Source organism: Archocentrus centrarchus, chromosome 9 (genome assembly GCF_007364275.1).
Source record: "Archocentrus centrarchus isolate MPI-CPG fArcCen1 chromosome 9, fArcCen1, whole genome shotgun sequence".
NCBI lineage: Eukaryota > Metazoa > Chordata > Actinopteri > Cichliformes > Cichlidae > Archocentrus > Archocentrus centrarchus.
The window spans coordinates 5,707,458-5,731,873 of record NC_044354.1 but is presented as its reverse complement, the minus strand read 5'-3'; the positions used below and the strand labels follow the sequence as shown (position 1 = coordinate 5,731,873).

The window sequence follows — 24,416 nt, the reverse complement described above, 5'->3', positions numbered from 1 at the left end:
CAGGTATTTTTTTAGATGGTTGCATCTCTGAAACCTAACAGCACCTGACATTTTCACGCACTCGTCATTGTGCATGATGCATATGTCCACAGTCACTTCAGTAAATCTACAACAACTGGTCATTCACTATTATTATTGTTGAAACAATAATCAGTATAAATGACGCTTGCTCCTCGCAGCTCTGTGTCCACTACATTGACTCAGGTTATCACAGATGGAAGGGATGCAACAAAAGATAAGAGTGTTTTGTTTGCATCCTCAGATAAAACCAAGACCAGAGTTGAAGCCAGACTGCTGCTCTGGCCATAGACCGTTGACAGACGCTAAAGCAGGCCCTAAAATCGCAGACTTAAGAGAACGAAAGCTGAGACCAGGAAATATGCTGACATTAAAAAGAGGAGGATCAGGGAGAATAGATAAGACTGCCAGCAGCAAGTTTTGTTTATCACATTGGATTGTTAAAATGCCACTTAATGCTGCTTGATAATTGTTATCCTCTTAATAAGCCACAAAAGTTCAACTGGTACTGACTTTAACCCCATATATGCACAAAACAGATATTTTTTCATCTCCTCCTCGTGTATGATTAAAGTTGATAAAACAATCAAATAACACTTGATGTTATTACTATGATCTGGAGTTCCTACATAAATGTAGTTTATGAGACTACTGACCATCCCTACTATTTTGCACACATCGTCACCCTCTTAAAATAATGGCCTGAGTCTTTTTTTAATCAAAGTTTTATTTCTGCCTATATCATCAGATTTTTAATGTTTGGTTCAGTTTTTTTCCTTTTCTGAAAAAACTGAAAAAAAATGACAAAACCATTATTTTAAGAGGGTGACAATATTCTACATTGTTGCCTAGTCCACTATGACACTGTCCATCCTGTGCCTGTCCTGCCTTTAGGAGCAAATAATGGTCTGTAAGGGAGTCTCGTTGGCTGATGTCCACTCAGACACCTGAGTCACAGAGGAACAGAGGTCTGGTGAGTGAAACTGGAGAGTTTCATTGCATTACAGCTCCGCAGGGGAGATAACACTCTACGATAAAGTGCCTTGAAGGAAAAAGAGAGGCCTTAGAAAGATGGTAGTGATAAGCCAGCTTCCAGACTTGTAACTTTATATGATTTTTATCTGTAGAGGAGGAAGGACACTTGTCAGGATTATCACCTTAATGAGGCGTAAGTGAATTCATTTTCAGTTTGTAATACTTATCTCTTTCACACTCATTTATACAGGTCTTAGTAGGCCCACTTTTTTATATCCAATACACTTAAAAAAAAATACTTGACAAGTCTTTGATTAACCAATAAAGCAATCACCAGTATAATCTACTGCTGCAGGGACGGATCGAGTGCTGCCAGACTGCTGCTTCCTGCATCTACAAAGATAAATCCTTTTATCACTTCTCACCCACTCTTATAAGTTAGACTCGGTTGTACATAAGCACGCACACCAACACACATGCAGAGCAGTACTTGCTCCCATATGGGGGGGTGGGGGGGGGGGGGGGTTGAGTAACGGAGGGAGGGATCAAATAACTAAAAGAGTCGCACACAGCTACACACAACACAAAGTCATTTTCAGTGATCACCCTTCAGGTGAGGAATTCTCAAATAAAGGAGAAGAGGTGAACAGTTCTGACTCAGTCCAGCCAAAAAGACCTCCCTGGACCGTTACCTCGATGCTGTATGAAGGTGGAGTCATTCTGGGTGGAGAGAGAGAGAGGGAGAGAGAGAGAGAGAAATGAGGAGAGAGCGAGAGGAGCTGGGCACCCAAAGAGGACAGATATGCGTCCGGATTGACCAACGTTCCTATTTAAGTCTTGAATCCTGTTTTTCGTCCTCAGTAAAATCTGGAAATGCTTTCCTGCACATGTGGAGTTTAGCAGCTTTGAAACAGGTAAATGGTGTCATGGTGCATCATTTTTTTTTAATTTCACTGGAACTAAAGACTTTTGCCAGGTTTTAGAAAACTTTCTACTTGGATATTATTACATTTCATCAACTGGATATTTTTTGTTTGTTTGTTTTTATCTTTTTTTTTTTTTTTAAAGTTGAAAAACAGCCTGGAACTAAAAGGCTCACACTGGAGCAGCCTTGAGTAAGACTTAAAAGTTCAGGAAAAAAATTAGAAAGAATTAGAAAAACAAAATATTTTTACTGGAATGCACTCCCAGTCACTGTTTTCTTTTTTTTTCATTTGTTTTTCTTTTTTTAATGTAAGCTGTGTTCATTTAAACTGAGTTGTTTTCCAAAACAGACTTGGACTGTCGCATTTCTGATAATTATCCTAAAACCTTTCAGCAGTGGAAGAGACCTCAGTGGAATACCAGCTTGAAAAACAGAGACTTGCTGATATTACATCATCAAAAATCATTCAGAAGGACATATAGGCATTTTATACCTGTGCTGAACAGTGTGGACTCTGCTGGGACACCTTCACCCTGGTCAGTGGAGGGCTTCCCTCCCTGCCTTCTTAGGCTATCTTCGCCCCCAGCAGCATGTCCCAGGCTCTGAGGCTGCCTCTAGTCTTCCTCACAGCACACTACCATGATCAGATGGGCTGCTGGAGGGAGTAAGGCTGCCTCTGCCTCGTCCTGCTCCAGGGCTGGGTTAGGGGCTTGTTTAAGCTCTGGGGCAACCTTCAGATTAAGGTCATCAGCACTGCTTATCTCCCCGACTTTTCCTGTACTAGTCACCCTGTTGGTTTTTTTATTATCCCTACATGAGGCTGCCTGCCTTCAGCTCCACCGTGACACAGAGAGGCTTTCCAGCCCACGGACTCTCAGGGCTCCACTGAACATTTCTGAAGCAGAGCTGATCTCCAGACCCAGGGCCAATAGGGGCCCTGTGGGTCGAACTGGAGGAGCACAGGGGAGGCATGTGCGCAGCTACAATCATCTACTGGGAGACATACGAAGGAGAAAGCTGTTCTCTTTCCAGAAGTTTTTCCTGAGGATCGATAAGAATGGAAAAGTCAATGGAACCAAAATCAAGGACGACCCCTTCAGTAAGTAAACCTTTCAATGTACAGAAGTAGGTTAAGAAGAGGGAATCAGACCCATAACATGATCTGGGGTGGCTGCAAAAGTTAAAAGTGCCCCTGTCCAAGGCTCATTCAGCCTGAAATATTTAAATTAATTTTAACTCTTAAATCATCAGTGTGGAATCAAATCTTTTAACCTCTGTAACCCAAACCTTTGCTCTTGTGGAGGTATTAGTTTATATTAAATATGACAAAAGCACCTGTCTTTAACCGGGACATGTCTAGCACCAAGAAACACTATTAAATGAGAACTCAGATGCTGGCGCTTTATTAAAAATATGTATCTATTTGACTTAACAGCAAAGTAAACATATAGATTGGATCTATAAAAATATAACTTTGTGTAAATGGTGAATTCAAAGGAAAAACGTAATTCTTCCCTGTTTAGCGAATGAACTGTTGGCAGTTCATTCATTGGTAGTTTGGAGGAAGTGATCCTAATTTGAGTTGTCTTTTTGTTTGAAACCAGACATCCCACTGATATCTCTCCTGTCTAAACACTCAGCACAATGATGGTAGCTCTCAGATGGTCTAAAAAGGAGCAGGAGCAGATAACCTAGCCATTATCAGACAGTCTTCACAGCCCAGGGTAAACAGCACTGATAACGCCCATAGAAGAACGGGGAGCTGTGGCAGGGGGAGGATGTGAATGTCCATCTCATTGTGCTTTTAGAGCCTTTTTGCTTCTTTTTCACTGTTTCTCTCTCACTCTCCCACTCAGATTGCCTTCTGCCAGCCAGCATAAGCAAATTACACACCCTCAGTCACAAATCAGACATTTGTTTAAAGCAGTTTGACGTCTTCACTCAGGCAAACATGTCTTTAAAGTGATTACATGTTGTATGTTTCAGCGTATCAGTCAGTAAAATAGCATTCTCATTAGTCTCCCAGCATTCCCACCGAGCAACGTGTGCGTGCCTATCAGCCAGCAGGCAATCACACGCTCCAGTGGGTGTGATCTTATAGTACCCAGCAGTGGCACATGTGCTCGCACACACGCACACATACATGCATGTTAGCTGTTGTCATGTGCTTCTGTTCTCCCTCTGATCTCTGTTCCCCAGTCTCATAGTAAGAGCATGTGGAACCTTAAATGTTCCTCTTGGGAGAGGTAAACCACACTTTCAATCAAACTGACTTGGGGGAAATGGCACAGGAGGCAAAATGTCAGGGGAGATGTTTGTTTTGACAAGGTCATGACAGAAGCAGCTTTATTTCCTGACCGTATTACACAGTGATGCCTTTACTGCTGCTTTTGTTAGTAGTTTCCTTTAAGTTGTAAAACCGAAGGGGTGTGAGGAAGTCTGGCTCAGCTCATCATAAGAGAGGTGGTGTAAAGTCATTCTAAAGCTTATGCATCTTTCTAAGATAATTTACCCCTCTGTCTTCCCTTTTTACTGACCCGCACATCCACATTTTTCATAGTGTATCGCTTTTTCAAAAGTCAGTTTGCATTAGTAATGAATTGAGGTTCAGGAAAGGGAGGTGAAAGTGAGATACTCTAGAGGTACAAGTTCATGAATGACATGCCTGAACATTACTGTGGCCACATCAAAGCTGTTCACCTTCAGTATCAATGGTGGTGCCATCACAAAGCTGTGTCCTAAGGGGGTCTGAGGACACTGTGTATGGATTATGTGCCCACATATCAGGTTCACATGGTAAAGAATACTACACAACAGCAGCTTCAGTCTTTACTCTGGCCCCTGAGGCTAGACATGATCCCTGGACTGACGTCCTTTGTAGACCCTTGAGGTCCCTTGAAGTGACAAAATATCACAAGCGCTGGGGAAAAAAAGCATTTCTGAATCAGAAGTTGCAAGCTGTATTGGATCTGGAGGATTTGTTTTTGGGGGCTCCCTGTGGCCTTGCAGGGACCTGGTTCACTGTTTGCTAAAGAGCCAGCATCCAGCCTCCTACAGATTTATGGGGATGCCTGTGCAAAACTGTCCCACATGGCTTTCTAACCCGCTGGGAACCTTTGCTGAGGTTACAGAGAAACAAGGAAAAAAAAGGGAGGCAGATTGTGTTAAAGTCAGCTAAGTAGCTAGCTGCGTGGCCTAAGCACAGCTGAGTTCTCTTAAATTTACAGACAACTAGCTGCTCCGAGTGAAATATTGCTAAACAAGTCTCAGGCAACGGCTTCGCAGTAAAAAAGTTTGGCTAATTATCCATGGCTGGGATGGCGTGAAAGGTTGAACCTATAAAGATTGTGTCTGTATACTTGTGTCGGTCCTGTGTGTGTGTGTGTGTGTGTGTGTGTGTGTGTGTGTGTGTGTGTGTGTGTGTGTGTGTGTGTGTGTGTGTGTGTGTGTGTGTGTGTGTGTGTGTCTTTGCTAAAGAGGCCATGTGCACACAGGACAGTTCCTGGCATATCCTGTGAATATAATAAAAATAATTTCTTTGAATATAGCAGTGACCTTTTTTGCATAGGAAAAACAAACAGATGGTGCTCTTATGGAGGTCCGAGGAGGAAGATGTAGTCAATGGCCTTTCTCAAAGGCAGGGAAAAGGTTCCCTTCTACGTAAATACACTGAGTGTGGTCCCTATCAAGTGTTATTACTATATTTCCTGATTTTCACCTCACTCCGTTCCATCTTTCTGCATGGAAAGGGTAACAATCGATGTTTTAATTCTGACTTATCTGCCCAAATGCTATTTTGTGCAAACAAAAACATCTATTTAAAAAAAAAAAAAAAAAGTCAAACTAAGAGTGAGAAAGAATAACAATACTAAGCTGGAAAACACACACTTTTTGGCATCCCACTGTGGAAAAACCACTGTTAATTCTCACTGGCATCACATGCCTCCATTTCACAACCGACGCACCACTCACTGTTGTAACTCCAACCAGAGCGTATCGAACATTAGGCGCAAAAAGCTTGCAAAATAAAAACTGCTGAACATGGCTGGCCTGCTTTGGGCTAGATTTTAAATGAGATTCGTAAAACAAACCCCATAGGAAGCAATACTATCACATTAAAGGTTTAAATAAAGCTAATTGATGAGCCCATTTTCCCATACTGGCAGCTGTGACCTTATTACTTCTCTGTTGTGAGTCAAGATAAGCATTCAGCCATTCAACAGGGAGCAGTGAATGGAGATTTTGTAGTAGTTTCACAGCCAGGATGAGTTAGTATGTTATATGCAAGTGCGTATTCACCTGCCTCAAAATACTTGTGCAAATGTGAGTGTGTGAGTGTGTGTGTGCGTGTGTGTGAGTGAGTGAGTGAGTGAGTGCATTAGTGCATGTGTGTATATACAACCTGTCTCGCCCCTGCCTCCGGTGGCTTACTTTGATCAGTGATCATTACAGCCTTTCTAATCCTCACTCCACCCCCAGTCTCACTGTCATGGCTCCTCTGTCCTCCTCTGTTCTCCTTCCTTTCATCACTCCCATGTTTACAGAGCAGCCAGAGACTGCCATAGATTGTCTTACATCCTCACTCCATACCCGACATCCGATCCCATACAGAAACCAGCTCTTCTCAGATCTTCAATGACCGTTGTGTCACAGTCCCCAACACCGCCTTGCAGCTTCAGACCTCACTGCCCTGAGGTGCCACTGTTTGAACTAGAAACTGATACAGTCAAGACCTCGCGAACGAGGAGAGAAGCTGCTGTATATTTAACAGAGGGATTGTTCTTTGGGGCACACCTGTATCCTCCGCTGTCCACTCAGGTCCAAGGCTGGCAGCCTACAAGGCCCCCCCAGCCACCGGGGAGTGAGTCTGACAGTAGAGCAGGGTGCCACACAAACAGTCATCAGACAGAGGAGGGGCCCCTGATCTGATCAAAGGATGTCGTTGACTTTCTGGAGTTCACGCCCCCATACTGAAGTGCGTGTGTGTGTGTGTTTGTGTGTGTGCTCACGCATACACATATGGGTGTTAATTGGGATAAAATGACGACAGCTCACAGGAAGTGGGAAAAGGAAGCTAGGGAGGGCGGCATGAAATCAAAGGTGCCATGGGAACCAGTGGGGTTCAATAACACACACACACACACACACACATACACACTGGTATAAGATGAGACAAGTGGGTTTTGTGGTCAAAGGACACATTAGGAAGTTATATCTCTCCGACCTTTGATACTGAGCCCACACAAATAACCACAGCTGTCTACAGCGAAAACCCTTTTTAGCCGAGGTATAAATTCACTCCCCTAATAGTTTACAATAAACCTGAAGTATTTGCACAGGGACTTGGAAACCTAAATACCAAGCTGAACATAAACAACCTGAGAATCTCTGGGAAATCCACCTATTAATCTTTAAACTAAATGACCTGAGCAGCTGGAATCCTTTACACAGGTGTAGGCTGTAAAGGAACTTTATAATATCAGAAATGAGAAATGTGCCCAAGAATAATTGTAACCTTGCACAGAAATCCCACACATTCCCCCCCATGTAAATGTCCCAAAATCCCAATGTAACATGCTGCTACTCATTATACTGTTACTGAAAAATCTGTGGATTCCTCCAGGTTTATATCTGCACTTCATGCGGGTGGTTTGTGACTTCAACCGGAGCGTTAATTCTTTTAAACTCTGATCTACAGCATTCATTCAATCATTCATGACATAAGCATATTGCTTACACATATTAATGCAGCCTTCTTTTTTGCTGAATCCTAGGTATTCTGGAAATCACATCAGTGGACGTGGGAGTGGTGGCCATCAAAGGGCTAAACAGCAACTACTATCTGGCTATCAGCAGGAAGGGAGAACTGTACGGCGCGGTTAGTATCCGAGTCAGAGGTCAATCTGGAAGCTCCAGAGAAAGAGACCTGATGTTAGAGTCTTCAGTCCTTATCAAAGGAAGCCTTATCTATACTTCTACAACTGCTGGGTCAACTCTGAATCACAACCAGACCAGTGCACACATGTGAACCACTGAGAAAACTATGCACAAGTTGCACACAAAGCAAAGCAAAAGCAAAGCATGCAGTGTAGACTGAGGAGTAGTAAATAATCACACATGACCACAATGCATTTGCACCAGAAAATGATTTGTGTTTTGCCTTAACCTCACATGCCTGGGTTATAACACTGAAACATGATGCCTGCTGTTTTTGGTTTTTGGTTTTTTTTTACAGAGAGAGTTTGGTGTCGACTGCACCCTGAAGGAGCGGATTGAGGAGAACGGCTACAACACGTATGCATCAGCCAAGTGGAAGCACGGGAAGCGGCAGATGTTTGTGGGTCTGAATGGCCAGGGGAAGCCGATGAGAGGAAAGAAAACCCGAAGGAAGAACACAGCCACACATTTTCTTCCAATTGTAGTGTGAATTGGTACACTCGACCAGAGAGGGACAATATGAAGCTCTGAAAATGGGAGGTTTTCAACACTGAAAAATGAGAAATCTCTCATTTGAGGCCTAACACTGTCATGCATACAAGTGGTCCCTGCTCCTGACTTTAAGTGAGACCATGTATTTCATTTTCTGGGAGATGGTGTTACCTGTGTTTTCACTGGCACAGATGCAATGCTTATTCCTTTTTTCTTTTTTTTTTTTCTGTGCCAAACAGTTTGCAGCTGGACTAAATGTGTGTGATGTGGACACAACTGAAGCTACTGTTTAAGTAAATAAACTGTAGTAGATGCAGAAGTATCTCAAGATGTTATTTATATCCATATTTCTCCTGTGAGACACATAAATGTAAGGTTCAGAAAATGCATAATAACATGTGGGAAACAATCAGTGAGTCAGTTTATCGTGGCAGCATTAAATAATAAAAGATAGAACGCATTTAAAGCAAATGTTCAATACTTAACCACTGTGTTTTGCTTGAATTGTAATGATTTATTTATTTTGTGAAATATTTAACTGGAGGGGAACACAAGCATTTCTTTGCATTCCTTTTGTTTTATAAGAAATCTATTATGTGAAAATAAAAGTACCATATCTCCCCTGCAGCGCAGTGACCTTTCTTCTGTCATATTCCAAAGACCGAAAGAGGTGCAGGAAAAACAGTACCATTTAACAGAAGTACTGAGAAACCCTGGCAAATGTTCAGGTCATGGTATCCTTATCTGGCTCCCTGAGGTAGGAAGGGACAGAAGGCAACCATTAATTCCTAGCCAGATATACCATGTGGCAACCATTGCACTAATGATTAGTGCACAAACAAACTGAAAACACAAGACCAACCACAACAAAATGGGAGGGAGGAAAGTTCCCTGGTATGGCCTGTAGATGCTGACATCATCAGTTGCAACCTTCCCCGAATGCAGAAGGACTTACTTAGTAAAGTTAGCTGCTAAAGCACCTGGTTATAAATATGAAAATTGATGCCTACAGGTTTCCAGAGGGCCTTGGAAGAGGATCTGAATGTATGCATGTGAGAATAGAAATATAAAAGAAGTACATAAAGAAATATATGACCTGTGCCTGACCACCCACTTCCTTCAGTAATCATCTGCACACTAATCATAAACACACTAATCAATGGCAGCTGCCTTAATCCCAGATCAAAAGACCATAGGGAGAACATTAACACCACAGGCTTCCGGACCTCATGTTCTCTTATCCTGCCTTTTAAAACAACTATCTCTGGACAGGCATCAAAAATTGGGAGATTATAGGAAGACAGCCGAGAGAAGGGCTTCAAAAGGTTTCTTTTGTCTTCAGTCCTAAATTCATCCAGTTTGGTGTGCGACTCGAGACCGGAAGGAGTGAAAACAACAAAGGCGATCTGATCTATAGCTTTAGTATATTGTCCTTTAATGGCCGTTACTGTGCTGAGTGATTTATACTGAGGAATGCTGCAGTGCATTCCACCAGTAAGGGCCAACTGAGTGCTGTCTCGTGCACATCTCTGCACCCTGCACAGCTATGTGTGCTCTCGCCAGTTCATTCAGCAATATGGTATGACCATAGCACCTCTGAGACCTGACTCACAAAAGCATCCTAAAGATAAACCATTAGATATTACCCAAGAAGAAAGATTAGTAAGGTCAAATTAAGGTGCGACTTCTGAAGAAATGCTAATTTTGTAATTTACACACGTCTTGGTCCTGCACAGACTTCCAAGTGTTTTAAAGGTGATTTTGAATCCAATGTATCTATATTTCAATAAGGACTAAAGAATGGCTATGCAGCAGGAGGTTAATCACACCACACACAGTAGCATTTGCTTTGTTGGTTTGTCCTTAATTGCTGTGTATGTGAGATAAAGATCCAGTCAAATAAATAACCAAGGATATGACCTACATAATGCATACTGCTGACCCCAACCCCCACGTACTCACCCACACACAAACACACACCAATCCAATTCATTTGTCATCTTCTGCATTCCCTTGTGAATGTTTGAACTCTCTCCAAGACACTGGCATGGGGAGAAAAAAAACAGCAATAACACAAAATAGGCGCAGCAATCTTCTATCAAAGCATGTCTCTACATTTCTGGCGCTGGAATTCTCTATGGCATAATGTGATCCAGCTTTAGGAAACAAGTGGAAAAAGACTGGAGGCTAAAACAACTAATGAATACTTACACTGAGATGTCTGGTAGAACACATGTTTGCAGTGGGCAGCTACTGAGAGAGGCTTGGGAGAGGCACATCTGAGGGGGTTGTTCAGGTTCACAGCCTTTCCTCTGGGATGGATAAATAAGCATTTTAGATCAACATGAAGCCCTTCAGCACGTGCTCACTGTGTGCAGACAACCACAGATACAGCAGATTACACGCTCCGAGGTCGTGACCTTAGTTTTTATTTAGAGTTAGTTGTTTTAACAGAGCAAACATGAGTTTATATGCAATGAAAATTTTTAGATAAAGTTTTAGAAACATTTTTATCTAAATGCAACTGAGAATTAAAGCAAAAATGCAACTAATTATAGATGTTGATTATTATTTAAGAAATTTCAAATTTCTCCACCTGAATTCCTGGTGCAGCAAATGATTGGAAACAGAATTTAGACTTTTACAAGAGTTGAATTTGTAATATGATGGTGAGCAATCACATTTAACTTCTGTGAGATGTTTGTAAGTTTGTCGTCGAAGTTGACGTCGGCTGTGGGAATTTTTTTTTTATTTTTTTTTTTTCTGAACCTCCTTCAAGAAGCATGAAGAAGTACTTTAACTACTTCCTGAAGGCTACTTAAAGAAACGTCAAGAAAACTTGCCTGAGAGAGTTCAGGCTGTGTTGAAGAATAAAATGTGATAATACCAAATATTTACTTTCAGGTAGAGTTGTGCGAACTCTATTTTTTACCTATATGCTGTATTTCAGTTTATATTTGCACATGTTTCAATAAATCGCTGCAAAGAAATGTGGGCTGGCGCAGGACGCAGCGATCATCCAAGACGGCGTTTACTGCAGAGTTTCCACTCCATGCCACTAGAGGGAGACATGTTTATTTTGATTCTTTACAGCTGATAATGGGCGACAGCAAGTTTGTTGTTAAAGGAAGTGGTCGAAAAAAGTTATGTAGCGTTATATACAGTGATACTATCCGATAGAGAAAAGGCCACCATGAAAGAGAGATAGGGTGTGTTTTACTGTCATAAAAACACAACCACTTGCCGCTACGCACGTGAAACGGCAGTTGGAACATCTTTGTTTACATCAGATGCTGTTTTACAGTCCAGGCTGACACCGAGCAGTCATGAACGACAATTTCGACCGAGCTCCCGGAGCAGGGAGAGCCCGTAGTTTTCCAGCAGACTCCGGGCTCGTGACCAGCGCTGGGGACGGTGACACCATGACCCCTCTCTTCAGCCAAAGAGAACCGCTGAGACAGCCGCGAACAACCCCTCCTTTTACCGACAACAGCACTGGCTCGTTCGGCGACATACCTGATGGAGGTACGGATCTGGTAAAAACAACTGAGCTAATTCGGCTAGCTGCTTTCAGATTCGATTACTTGTAAATGCAACTCGCTGGCACGGAGACTTAAGGCCCAAACCGCGTTTGTTTGATTTATGTCCTCTGGTTGATATCGTTCCATTGTGGAATGCTTGGGGTTGTGATAAATCTGGAGTTGTTAGCAACAGTAGCTGCTAAAAGAAGGCTAACCTTAGCACGATTGCGTTGTGAAATCCACGCATTTGTTGAATTTCACGTGAGCTTAGGCAGCATCTAAATAAAGCTCCCACTCAGTTAACTCTGTTAAACCCAGGTTAAACTTGTGCTTGTACTTGTGGAGTTGAGTTAGCTAAAGCTAGCCTATCCTCAACATAAAAAGGGGAAGAACCAGTCTGACACTGGGGAGTGGAGCAATGAAAAAAGCTCTCAGGGCTCAGTGTAAGTCCAAGTTATGCACGATTGGAAGCCCTGTTGGGATCTTGTTTCTTAAGGGGTTACTTATTAAACAGGCCAACCAAATTTCATGAGATGTCACAGCAAGAAAATACTTCACAGTAAGAGGAAATGATCTGTCATGAATATAAGAAATACTTCATGCAGGAAAACGCAACATTAGTCATGTAAAACCTCATGAACTGTCAGGAATACGCGAATTATCTGTACATTACTATACAATTTTTCAACCCAGTCCTTTTTAGCCACTTAAATAACTTTACAGAACTGTTATGTTATACAGGATGTCCCATAATGATGGAAGACATTTTAAATACAAGTATCTTGGATTACAATAATGTTGTTAAATACAAAATATATTTATTACATAATTAAAATACAGGAGTTCATCATAGCATCTTAGATCTGAATATCACTCCCTTAGATGGTCACCACCATTAAGAGAACATTTGTGGGCTCTCTCTGTCCAAACACAGGGTGGCTTAGCGTATGAATCGGAATGGCCACAGTCTCTCTACAGATGCTTTGTTTTAACTCCACAGCAGTGCAGGACTTTCCTGTGTGCAACCCTTCGTTGAGGTAACCCCAGAGGAAGCAGTCTACTGGGGATCTGGATGGCCAATGGATATCACTGAATCTCAAAATGAAGAGTGCAGGGAATTGTTCTGTGAGGAGCTGTCATTGTCACTTGTGCTGTGTGACGTGCAATTTCTGATGGAGTCCACGACATTAGAGTCCACCATCTGCAAAAAATATATCAGACACCTGTTAAAAATATATAAATTAACTCCACAGCATAAACATTAAAGTACACGTTTCAAATGCAGATGAATGACCATGCTCTTGTAAATTAATAAAAGCATGCATCCCATCATTAAGGCCTGAACTTCCATCAGGTCGATGACTTTTGGGGCCGGTGTCATATACATCGTCTTTCTTCTATAAACAGTCGCCTTGAACTAAGTCCTCCCCACAACATGTTTAAGTTGTGTTTGCTCAAAATTAGTGAGCCTAGCTGTTTTGGAAATTCACTGAGCTTGTTTTACAAAATAGAATTTTATATTTGTAACCCAAGTGGCTATTGTTTTTTTGGCAGGTATTCATTTTTAATACTAACAAGAAAATAAAAAACAATATAGTATCATGTACAGCAAGACCTGAAAACATTTTTGTTCTTCCAGATTGTAGAAGACAAAATAAACCCCCACAGAGTGCAAATACCAACAATACATCTGCCTCAGGAGATTATAATGATGTGGATACCTTGGTCAAGTCCTCAAAGCTTTCAGCTAGTGCTCCAGAGTTTGTCCCCTTGGGATTTAACCCATATGATGTAAGAGGAATTTTTACACCATCAACACGTTTATTCTGATGCATTTTATGGTGATAGTTTGTGGAGTTCTTGTTGCATTTTCCTGTTTTATCTTTTCCTGTTTTTCTTTTGAATTTTGAAAAGGACTCTGCTTATTACGATGACAGCGATGCCTATTACGGCGAACAGACCCTGGCCGATATGGTCACAGAGTTTCTTGCCTTCCTGAGTTCCTCACCAGGCTCCTTTGAGTCAGATGTTGAATACATGACCAGTAATCTCAATTCCTGGGTTACTACTGAAGAGTTATTGAAGGAGCTGGTGGAGCTGATCTACACACAGGTTCAGAGATGCACTTTCAGTCCTAATTTTAGCCATTGTATAATATAATTTTAAACTTTTAGAAACACATTTCTTTCTTTTTCTTTTTATTGCAGTCTACTTCTATTCCAAACTTCGCTTACACCGGTGCCAGGCTTTGTAACTACCTTTCCCATCACCTCTCTATCAACCCGACAAGTGGCAACTTTCGTCAGCTGCTTCTGAAAAGGTCTTTTTTTTTCTCTGACTTTGATATGTGCATATAAACTTTTAGAAAAGCTCTTATTTAAAGTAAATTAAGATGTATTTAAATATTTTTTAACAGTTATACTGTGCAGAAGCAGTAGAAATGATAAGAATACTGGCACTCTGCATCTCTCTCTGTCGTAGGTAATTAGCCAGCTCTGGCACAAAGATGGAAATTTAATTTTCTTTGCAGTTTCTGGCATAAAGTTGTTTTTTTTTTTTTTATGGGACTGGATTGTTACCCTTTAACTATCTTTCCCAACCTAGGGGACCAGATTTTATCTGGCACCTACACTTTGACCTGCCTGGCATATAAATATAAGAGTTAATAATTAGAACTAAGGTGTACAGCACCAAAGAATATTATAGTTCAGAATGTTGTTTGTTGCAGATGTCAAACAGAGTTTGAACAAAGGAATGTAGCTGTCCGTGGAGATCCAGAGACTCAGAAGAAATTCCACTCCTATGTGCTATTTCTGGGAGAGCTGTACCTGCATCTGGAGGTAAGAACCCACAGTCACTGCAGTCTTTCCTTTGGATTCTACTTGTGGGTAGCTGGGAGATGTGTGCCCACCCCAGCGAGACTTTTGTCCTATGGTCAGACGCCAACTCAACTGTCCAGGAGAGCATTTAGCGTTGATAGTCCTCAACCTCAGTGAGCCTGGTGCAAGGGCATAGGAATCAGTTGTCCACCTGCTGCAGGTCCTGGTTAGAGTGGCTCTATGTTGCAGCAGAACTACAGATCACAACAAAGACTATAGTCACTGTCTGCAGTCAGAAGAGGTGGATGCCATTTTTCTCTAAAACAGTTGAAAAAAATGCCAAAAATGAGTCACTGAGACCCGTCTCCCAGGCCCCCCAAAGACCTGGGAGACAGGTAAAGTCTGTGTATGGGAAGCAACTCAGCATAAGTCCCAGACACCGGAATGCTTATCAAAATGTTGTCAGCTTTTAATTGTGTCGTTTACCTTTCCACATTTGTGTGAATCTTTTATGTTTAGATAAAGAGCTTAAAGGGACCCCCGGCTCGAGCACGTGTTCTCCTCGCTGCTCTGAAAGAGCTGCTGATCAGTCTGTTCTCCTGTCCTGTGGATGCAAATCTCATCTGCGCTGTCAAACTGCTTAAGGTGTTAAGAGCTCCCTTGAATATTGTTACCAGATATGTATTAAAATCTTTTTTTTTTTTTTTATGTATTTCCATGGAGGAAATGAGAATGTGTTTTGAATTTACAGTTGACAGGTTCTGTCTTGGATGATGCATGGAAAGAGAGTGGAGAGCAGCACATGGAAGAACTGATCAAAAGAATAGAAGATATTTTACTTGATGCTGCCTGCAGCAGGTGTGTCTAATCTTTGTGTACAACATATGTATTTTCAGAGTTTTCTAAACAGGAGATTGAGTTTTAGCTTTCTGTCATATACACAACGTTAAAGGCACATGTACCATCATTTAAAAGGTAGCCATAAATTGGCACATCAGCTTATAATTAAAGTTTTATAAACCTCCTGGGTAAAGCTTTCTGATGAATTTTTTGCTTCAGAGATGTGAGACAGATGCTTCTTAAACTAGTGGAGCTGAGATCCAGTGACTGGGGCAGAGTCCATGCAGCTGCAGCAGCCAGCAATGCCACACCAGACAACGACCCCAACTACTTCATGGTCAGTTTCAACTGTGGCATAAGCTTCATTTTGGTTCTTGGCTTTTCTTTAATTCTGCGTCTTTCACTGCCTTTGTATTTTCTTATTGTACTACTTTTGTGTTTTGTCCCCTCAGAACGAACCTACCTTCTATACAGAAGACGGTACCCCCTTCACAGCAGCAGACCCAGGTGAGTCTACAGACATGTCCATGCATACAGAGATTTCTGGAAACACAATCCTGCATATGAATATGCCCAATTTGTAGGCAGGGGACTTTTTTTTTTTTTTTTTTTTAAACTGGAAGTTTTCAGGTTTCTGTTAGTAGTCATCGTGTTATTGTCTGGTAGCATTTGAGCAGACCTTGGTTGCATGCAATTAAAAGGTCAAAGGACAGCTTGTATTTGCCAAAATAGAATCTGGAAATCATCAGCTATAGTCAGACACATATTTGACTTTTTATTAATTGCTCTAAATTTGACGCCTGTACCGCAGAACACCACATTTTGAACCACACGCTTTGCTGTTCTTCATCATCCTGGTTCTCAGGTCACTTTACTGTATGTCATTTACATGCTGAGAAAAACACTACTACTACTTGAAGAGGGCATATACTTACGATGTACGGTGTACTTCCTCTGCTTTTACAGATTATGCTGAAAAATACCAAGAGATCTTGGACAGGCAGGACTATTTCCATGACATTGATGGTGAAAATGGAAATGAAGTGTAAGTAACCCACCTACTTTACTGGCTTATTTATTGAAGCTTCTTGTTTTGCTAACCAGATATGCCTGTTAATTTTTACATAAATAGAACACGTTTCTGTGATATTTGTGTTGTCACAATTGGCAGGCATTTACGGTAATGCTTGTATGTCATCTATGGGTGATGAAAATAAATAAAATAAAAAATAATTAAAAAAAAAATCTATATGCAGAAAACATGAACTCAAATGTAGGCATTAATTCATAAAATGTATTTTTAGCTTAGTATTTGTCTGCATATTGATTTAGTCTTACAATTAATTCTGTTTATTTACAAAGCAAATGCATATAGAAACATTGAAAGAGTGCAGAAACACATATTGGGGAAAAGTGCAAAGGGAAAATTATACAGTAAAAAATATGTAAGTAGAAAAATTTAAAGAGGAATAAATTTAGAAATGCAATGGGGAAAAAGTAAATTAAAATTAAAACTAATGTAGACTAAATACTTTTTTAAAAAGACCAATTCTTTCTGGCGAATTTAATTTATTTACTGAATCATTTATTCATTTTTAATTTTGACGGTGTTTGCCCTCCATAGTCACTTAGCAAATGCTGAGGTTGGAAGTTGAACGCAGCATCAGCATTTTTTTGTACACCCAAAGGCCCCTCAGGAGCGCAATTAATCCACACATGTAAAATGGTGCAGACATTAATTTGGTTCAGTTACATTTTCCTGTCTGACAGCAAACTTTTTTTTTTTTTTGGACAAGTATGTGTGTAAACATGCAGAATTACAAATGTGAGGGTAAAATAGGGATGATCAGTGCATTACTTTGAGACAAAAGCTGAGCATTTCTCATACCACACATACACTCAGTAACACTAGAGTTACACGAATTAGCTTAATCTTTGTATCATATTACCATGGTGTCCTTTAGAACACCTTTTGAGTGAATTCAGCCGTGTCACCGTGCTTGCACACCTTCAGCCATGTGATTGGTTAGTAGCTTCACAAGACAAGTCATGTGATCACCACTGACCTGTGGGCCCCTGAGCTTGGCAGCTGAATTTGACTGCCCCACAATGCAACAGGGCTGACCACAGTCTCAGATTCAGTTTAGTCAGCAACTGGGTGTCAAAGAGGGCTTAACACCCCCCACACCCCCCTGAGCTGAGTGTGTCTTTGTGTATATGTTTTAAAAAGGTTATTACTTCCACCTAATGTAGGCTATGCAAACAATTAAAAACACATTTGTCTGAAGGAACAGGTAACATTTGTGCATTTAAATCCCTCACTGTGTTGTGTTCACAGATACGACTTTGAAGACGAGATGGAGCCTGAGATAGAAGAAGCTTTTGAGAATTTTTGTTTAGAATCAGAGAGGAAGCGACAACAATGACGTGAGAGTGAAAAAAAATCCGTGAGTCTGAAGCAGGCATATACCGTACTTTTCCCACTCCGTGTGCTGAAGAAAAAAACAAAAAAACAACTACCATTTGATAGGCTCAGACTTTTCTTTTACTGCAAGCATTTTAACAAAATGAGCTGTTCTTAGTTGCACTAATGACACTGTTTTCAGTCAGTGTTAATTAGAAAAAATTGGGACAATCGGTGGGATAACTGTTCAGAAGGTTGTGGAAGACTTCTCTTTGTTCTTTTGAATAGATTCCAAAATTTGCTTTCCTTTATGCCTAAACTAAATGCCAAGAGGGAAGTAGTGTGCTGTGGATTTTCTTTTTTTTTTTGTTATTTTCTTAAAGGTGGATGTGTGTTAATCAGATGTGTGCATAATTTAACTGTTAATTAATTCCCCAATCTATAGGTAGATGCCAGAAATGGAGCATCTCAGAGATGATCAGAGATGCTTTATCCTCATTCTCTGTAAATGAGTGAGGTGGTTGTTTTATTACATACCTACAACCAGCCTTTATCTCTACTGTTGTGACATTGTGTCACACTGTCAGTATTCAACACTATATCTTGGGCTGTTCACCTGTTCATCTGGTTGCAGCTAGCTTATCTGAAAGCTGTGCAGTTTAGAAAAAGTTGTATAGCACCTACATTAAATACATATATATATATATATATATATTTAAATTCATACACAAACTGTGAAGTGGACATTGGTTAAAAAATTGTAAAATTCCATTGGGGTGGATCAAAGCTATATAACTTTAACATTTTCTGAGAGTGCAATGCATCAAAATCCAACTTATTTCCTGAATGTACTTTCAAGTATGTGCACACATCTCACAGGTCAGGGTTGCATAACTCATCTGCAAAAACAGGCTCGTTGTTATCCCAAGACTGAAAGACTGTTTACCAGCAATCTGTGGAGCCCATAAAAAGGAATGTTGTTTTATAGTTTGTAAATATTATTTATAGCATTGTTTGCCTGCAATAAATTCTTTCTAATGTGAGACTGCATTCGTTTGATTTGTGTGAGAGCCTTTTATATAGCAGTTGTGTTGTACCTAGTTGCAATAGCAGTTGCTTCTTGCAAATGTTGGAACACTGAGCTACGAATTGTTTCGATGTCAGTCTGGATGTTGGGTATTGAAGGATCCATAGGTCCCATATCTTCTTCATGTTACCCCTTCCACCGGGATTACATGCATGGTAGCATTCCAACAGTTCTCGATGCTCATCTATGCCATATCTTCTAGTTCCAGTAGCCCACTTACAGTCAGTATGCCCTGGTTCCTCAACATCTGATGTGGACCTTTTTAATCTGGGCAACATCAGAGCTGGTATGGCTTCAGTCATGTATCTCCACAAACCTTTTCTGGCAGCATCAAAGCATCGAGGCTAGACTTGAGCCTGTTGGCCTGCTTGTTTTTTGAAGTCACTACATTTTTACCAACCTGAACTAAACATTTCCGTACAGCATCATATTAAGACTCATCTGGAAGGAGACTGAACTAAATCCATAATCAAGGGGAACAACAGAAGCCAGGTAGGCTTACCAGTGGGCATGCACATCAAGCTGTTGTTTACTGGAAAGGGTGAGGCTTGTACACTGGGAATGACTGTCTAAATTAATGGTTGTATATCTATATGTCACTTATCTGAACAATACTGAAAATTAAAAGTGTAACTGCTCTGTAATGAAATAAATCCTGGATATTCCCCCAGAAACATTTTCTGAACAAACTCTGCCATCAACTGGTAACTTTGAGTCAGTGCAGCGCTGCTCAAACAACTGGATTTCATCAAACCAGGCCCGTACTCATTGCTACATCGCTACCTGCCACCAGCAGAGCGCTCTACCAAATTTTAGAACCACATTGTGTCCTCAGAACATCAAACATTAAGCTCAATAGTCAGAATATTTTCATTATATTAGTATAATGAAAGTACTATTAACAGGGATGGCAAGACAAATAATCCTCTTATGCACTGTTTTAGTTATAATGGTAAAACACTGAGCCCATGCAAACTGTAGCCTCAGTTTCCTGTTCTTAGCTAACAGGAGTGGCACCTGGTGTGGTCTTCTGCTGCTGTAGCCCATCTGCTTCAAGGTTCAACGTGTTGTGTGTTCAGAGATTCTCTTCTGCATACCTTGTTGGTAAAAGTGCTCACTGTTTCCCTCCTATCAGCTTGAAGCAGTCTGGCTATTCACCTCTGACCTCTGGTATCAGCAAGGCATTTTTATCCAGAGAACTGGCTGCAGACCAGCCTGTCTGGCACATGTTCAAACATATGAGGTATCTGTGTTATAATAGCAGTTGAACAGGTGTGCCTAATTTAGCAGCCGGTGAGTGTCCATATATAGAGAAAGATGTCTTTATTCTAACATAGTTCAAGGTATTTGTAGGTTTTTGTGGGGTTTTTGTTGTGTATTATTGTTTTACATAAAGTGGGAAAACGTGGAAAAGCACATAGTGTTGTATTAAAAATTGTTATCTTAATTGCACTACGTATTTTGGTTCCACCCCTTTAACTGGTTCACAGTTTACAGATATATTAAGTTTTTTGATTCAAAGTCACTTCACTTTACCAAAAGTGTGAGAATACGTACTAATAACTGTTACATTTTATTTTAAATAACTATCTCTTATCAGAGTTTGGTTGTGTTAAAATCTGCAAATTACACATTACTCATTGCTACCATCTGGTGAATAAAGTGAATAATGTTTAGAAAGTGAGTAAGTCATTCACTGGAAAGGAACTGCATCAACAGTGTAACACAGGACATTTGATACTTTGGTAACTTTTTGTTTTTTCTTGTGATTTAAATTATTGCATTAAGAAATGATCTAGTTTCAGTCCTGGCTGTAGATGCTATGAAGCTGAGTCGCAAGGGACAATTGTACGTACATCGACAGTGAGGTGATTGAGAGTAGAGTGGTGAATAGTGCCAAGTTTTCTGACAAACACAAACACAAAATGACAACCTCTCAGCCTCGCATCTCTTTTATTGCCACTTTTACATATTTATTCATTCTTCTGCTGCTTCTTTAGATATCACGTGCATGTCAGAAAGTTGTTACATGTGTTCAGAATGGCATTAAAATTCTTAGTTTTTTCCTTAGTTGGGAGGAAAACAGTCATGCTGTGTTATTCCTTCAACCACAGTAACACACCGCAGGTATTTTTCTTGCTTTGTAACCATCAGTACCAGCTGATCATGTAAAAAGTTTCAATAAGAATATATTTTGTTCTTTAACATAGTTTGTATTTCTCTCATGTCTGTCAGGGGTGCTATGTATTTAAAGCACTGTAGTGACACATTTACGTGAAATGCAGACCAACAATAACAACCACAACAGTTATGCTGCAGTCTGAGCCTTGAATGAGGCCCATATTAGAGCAGCTGCCCCGTAATGTTTTAAATGTGTTTTCAATTACCAATTCACATCCCTACTTAAAAAAAAGAAAATAATGTTCCATGGAAATAAACAGGATCTGCCAGTCGTTACCATTTTTTGGGCAAATGTGGAAACACTCGCCTTTAAGTCTGTATACAATGTATTGCCAGCAAGCAGTTATCTCTTCAAACTGCTGTGCTAAAAATGATCATATATATGTCTAATTTTGGATCTCAGAAATAAAAAAAACTACTCATGAGTGCAGTTTACATGTATGTGTCATCCATAGGGCTGCTGAGGAAGCACACTGCACACGGCTGATATCTTAATCCACAAACCTCTTGAGTCTGTCACCTCATGACTGGCATAAAATAAAGCTGAGAAAATAATCCCTCTTTTCCCTTTAAGTGCTTCTCTTGAGTTGAAAAATACACATCCACAAATCTTGAATATGTATGTATTTATTTATTTTTTTGTCATGTGGCAGAATAGTAACTTCATGCAGTCACATTTCCACCACCGTCTGTGTGCAGTCACTGACTCGTGAGCCCCTGTGAGCCTGCTGGATGTGACTGTGTGGCTCAAAATGCAACAGGGCAAACCAGGGCTTGAGATTCCCATTGGTCAGCATTTGGGTGTGAAAGAGGGATTAGCTCTGCGCTACAATTCACTCACCCAGAACCTGCCCTCATTCCTGTATTCATGTCTCTGCCATCCACTGTATGATATGTTTAATAAGCACGGAAAACAGCAATAAATGCCCCGTGTCGCAAAGGCGATGACAATAGGAGCACGTGTATTTCTGCATTGATTTGTGAAAAATTAAAGAAACTTTGGAAGCGCTGTTTATGTGTTTGTAGTGGTCATTACGTTTCAAGAGGTGGATGATAAAGTGGTGATTTATATACAGATGCTACACGCAGGAAGTAAATGAGATGTGTGCTCAGTTTGTCACTCAGCATCACAGAGCTGTGAATCAACACTGTGAGGCTGAGGTTTGTAAATACATATGCCTGAGTATATTAACTTTGAATGTTGTAACTATGTAACCACAGGTGTAAATAAATCACCTCTTTTATAGTGGCGTGGTGGGTTGCACAAATCTCCACACTGCAGATGTCAAAACCTGGAAAAATACGCACTAAAACCAAAATTACCTGACTGCCAAGATGCTACGAGAGACCAATAAGGAAAATAAGTTTACATAAGGAAAACACACGTACGCGTGTGTGTGCGTGTGTGTGTGTGTGTGCGCACGCGCCTCATACTATGAAACAAAAGGCTTGGCCTGTGATTACAAATGGTCTCCTAACATCCTGACCAACTTGGAATGATTCATGCTCCACCTCAGAGGGGATTTTCATTCTGTACATGTCTGGCAGGAAAATAAAGCATCGGGTCATCTGTTTCAAGATCCTTCCTTAAATTGTTCAGTATTATTTAACAAAATTAGCTCTCTAAAACCCTTGATGCTGCCTTTGTGAAACAATATATACAAATAAAGGAATATAGTATCCTGTTAAAGGCAGAAGGCTTTAAAAGGAGGAGTTTGCTTTGTATGAATAACACCACTGAGTCAGGCATTAACTTTTTCACCCTTGTGAAAAGTTACACTTTGAGTTTCTCAGTGCAAATCTTATTAAAACAACCATAAGAAAAGAAGGCCGGCCCCTTCCAGGAACTTCTTCACGTCACTACTACAGAATTCCTTGGACTTGTTCATTTTGACCTTGAAGTGTGCTCCAGCTTACAGTACCAGATGTCTTACACATTTGTCACGCTGTGCAAACAGAGGAGGTAGTTCTAGTACAACACTTCGGCTGTGAATACTGCCCTGCATTGTTTCTTCCCGTCCTCCTGAAAATCACTGAGTAAACTCAGTTAAATGAGGGTTTTGGAGCAGAGGCCCACCTTCCCAAAGTCTGCAGAATATCTGATTTGGTTTAGAACATTTACTGCGTCAGTGAGTAAATGAGTTAAGTAACAACTGCTACACAAATTCATGGTGTCTTGATGTTATTACATTTGTATCGCACCTCCTTGCAGAGCTTCTAAGAGAGTAACATTAGTGTATATTTATGTGAAACCCTCATATCAGTTGTCGCCTAACTGTCATTTAAGATTTGACTCCTGGAAGGGAGGAAATGGCAAATGATGTTGTTTGCCAGTGAGTTTTTCAGACTTTTCAGAATCCCAACGCAGATTTCTGTGTTTCATCTGATTAGACAGGTAATTATTCTGTATACTGTTGGACCCCATGATATGAGATCAGTCAAATATCCAGGCTTTAACACCTCAAACTTCTAATGCTGAGTGTGGAAATAATTAGTCTGTAATTACTGTCTGTTTAACACCAATACAGCACTGTGGTCCCTACCTAATTGGCTTGATTATAACCAGTGGTGTTGTGGAGTAAAATTAATGAGCCTGACAGTGGAAGTGGTTAAATAGGTGCTTGTTTTAGTATTGTGCTGTTTAACGGGACAAAATCAAATGTAAGTATTTTTCCTCTGGCCTGTAGTGCTATGTATTCATTTTAGGTAATTTCATGTCTGAAGTTCTTTATTTCTACTGTCTGCATCCAAAACCCAGGGTGCTAATATTATAGCTCAGCTGAAAGGGGAAACTAGTCCTTTTTTAGATAGTCAGCTGTGATTACCATGAGCCACCCACTGAGTTTAAACTGATACTTTCTTTTATAGTCAGTGTCGCCTGTCGGGTGAAATAAATTTGATTTCCTTCTTTTATTTCTGCAGTGAATCCACGCGACAAAACGTACTACAAGCCAGATGCAAATTTGATTTTTGAGTGCATGACCCTATAAATGGTTCTCCTTAAATGTGTGGGATTAAGCTGGAAAGCCAGGTTTCAGACCAAAAGACAGTTTGACTCACGCTTTCCTACTACCTTCTTGTAAAAAAACAAACACAAAATCTACATTTTCCAAAATAGAACCTAAATCCTTCACTTGACCCTCACTGCTTGGCAAATGCCAACATCCCTCAAATTCCACAACCCCTGTCCACAATGCTGGCTTTCTTTTAAACAGAT

General features: G+C 40.5%; 2 protein-coding genes across 3 annotated transcripts; both read left to right on the top strand.

The window, feature by feature from the left end:
- The first annotated feature begins 1,599 nt into the window (after positions 1-1,599).
- Positions 1,600-8,892, top strand: fgf10b (fibroblast growth factor 10b). 2 transcript variants are annotated; one of them, XM_030737995.1, is made up of 4 exons: positions 1,600-1,907; positions 2,312-3,017; positions 7,693-7,796; positions 8,154-8,892. In XM_030737995.1, exons 2-4 carry the CDS (start codon positions 2,558-2,560, stop codon positions 8,343-8,345), a joined length of 756 nt encoding a protein of 251 aa, XP_030593855.1. In that variant the 5' UTR covers positions 1,600-1,907; positions 2,312-2,557; the 3' UTR covers positions 8,346-8,892. The 2 variants fall into 2 exon arrangements, with proteins under 2 accessions (XP_030593855.1, XP_030593854.1); XM_030737994.1 differs by lacking the exon at positions 1,600-1,907 and having other exon boundaries at positions 2,049-3,017.
- Positions 8,893-11,422: 2,530 nt separating this feature from the next.
- paip1 (poly(A) binding protein interacting protein 1) lies at positions 11,423-18,974 on the top strand. The gene is made up of 11 exons (XM_030738299.1): positions 11,423-11,872; positions 13,508-13,659; positions 13,783-13,980; positions 14,076-14,188; positions 14,597-14,708; positions 15,207-15,332; positions 15,439-15,545; positions 15,747-15,864; positions 15,980-16,034; positions 16,494-16,572; positions 17,866-18,974. Exons 1-11 carry the CDS (start codon positions 11,674-11,676, stop codon positions 17,951-17,953), a joined length of 1,347 nt encoding a protein of 448 aa, XP_030594159.1. The 5' UTR covers positions 11,423-11,673; the 3' UTR covers positions 17,954-18,974.
- Positions 18,975-24,416: the final 5,442 nt, after the last annotated feature.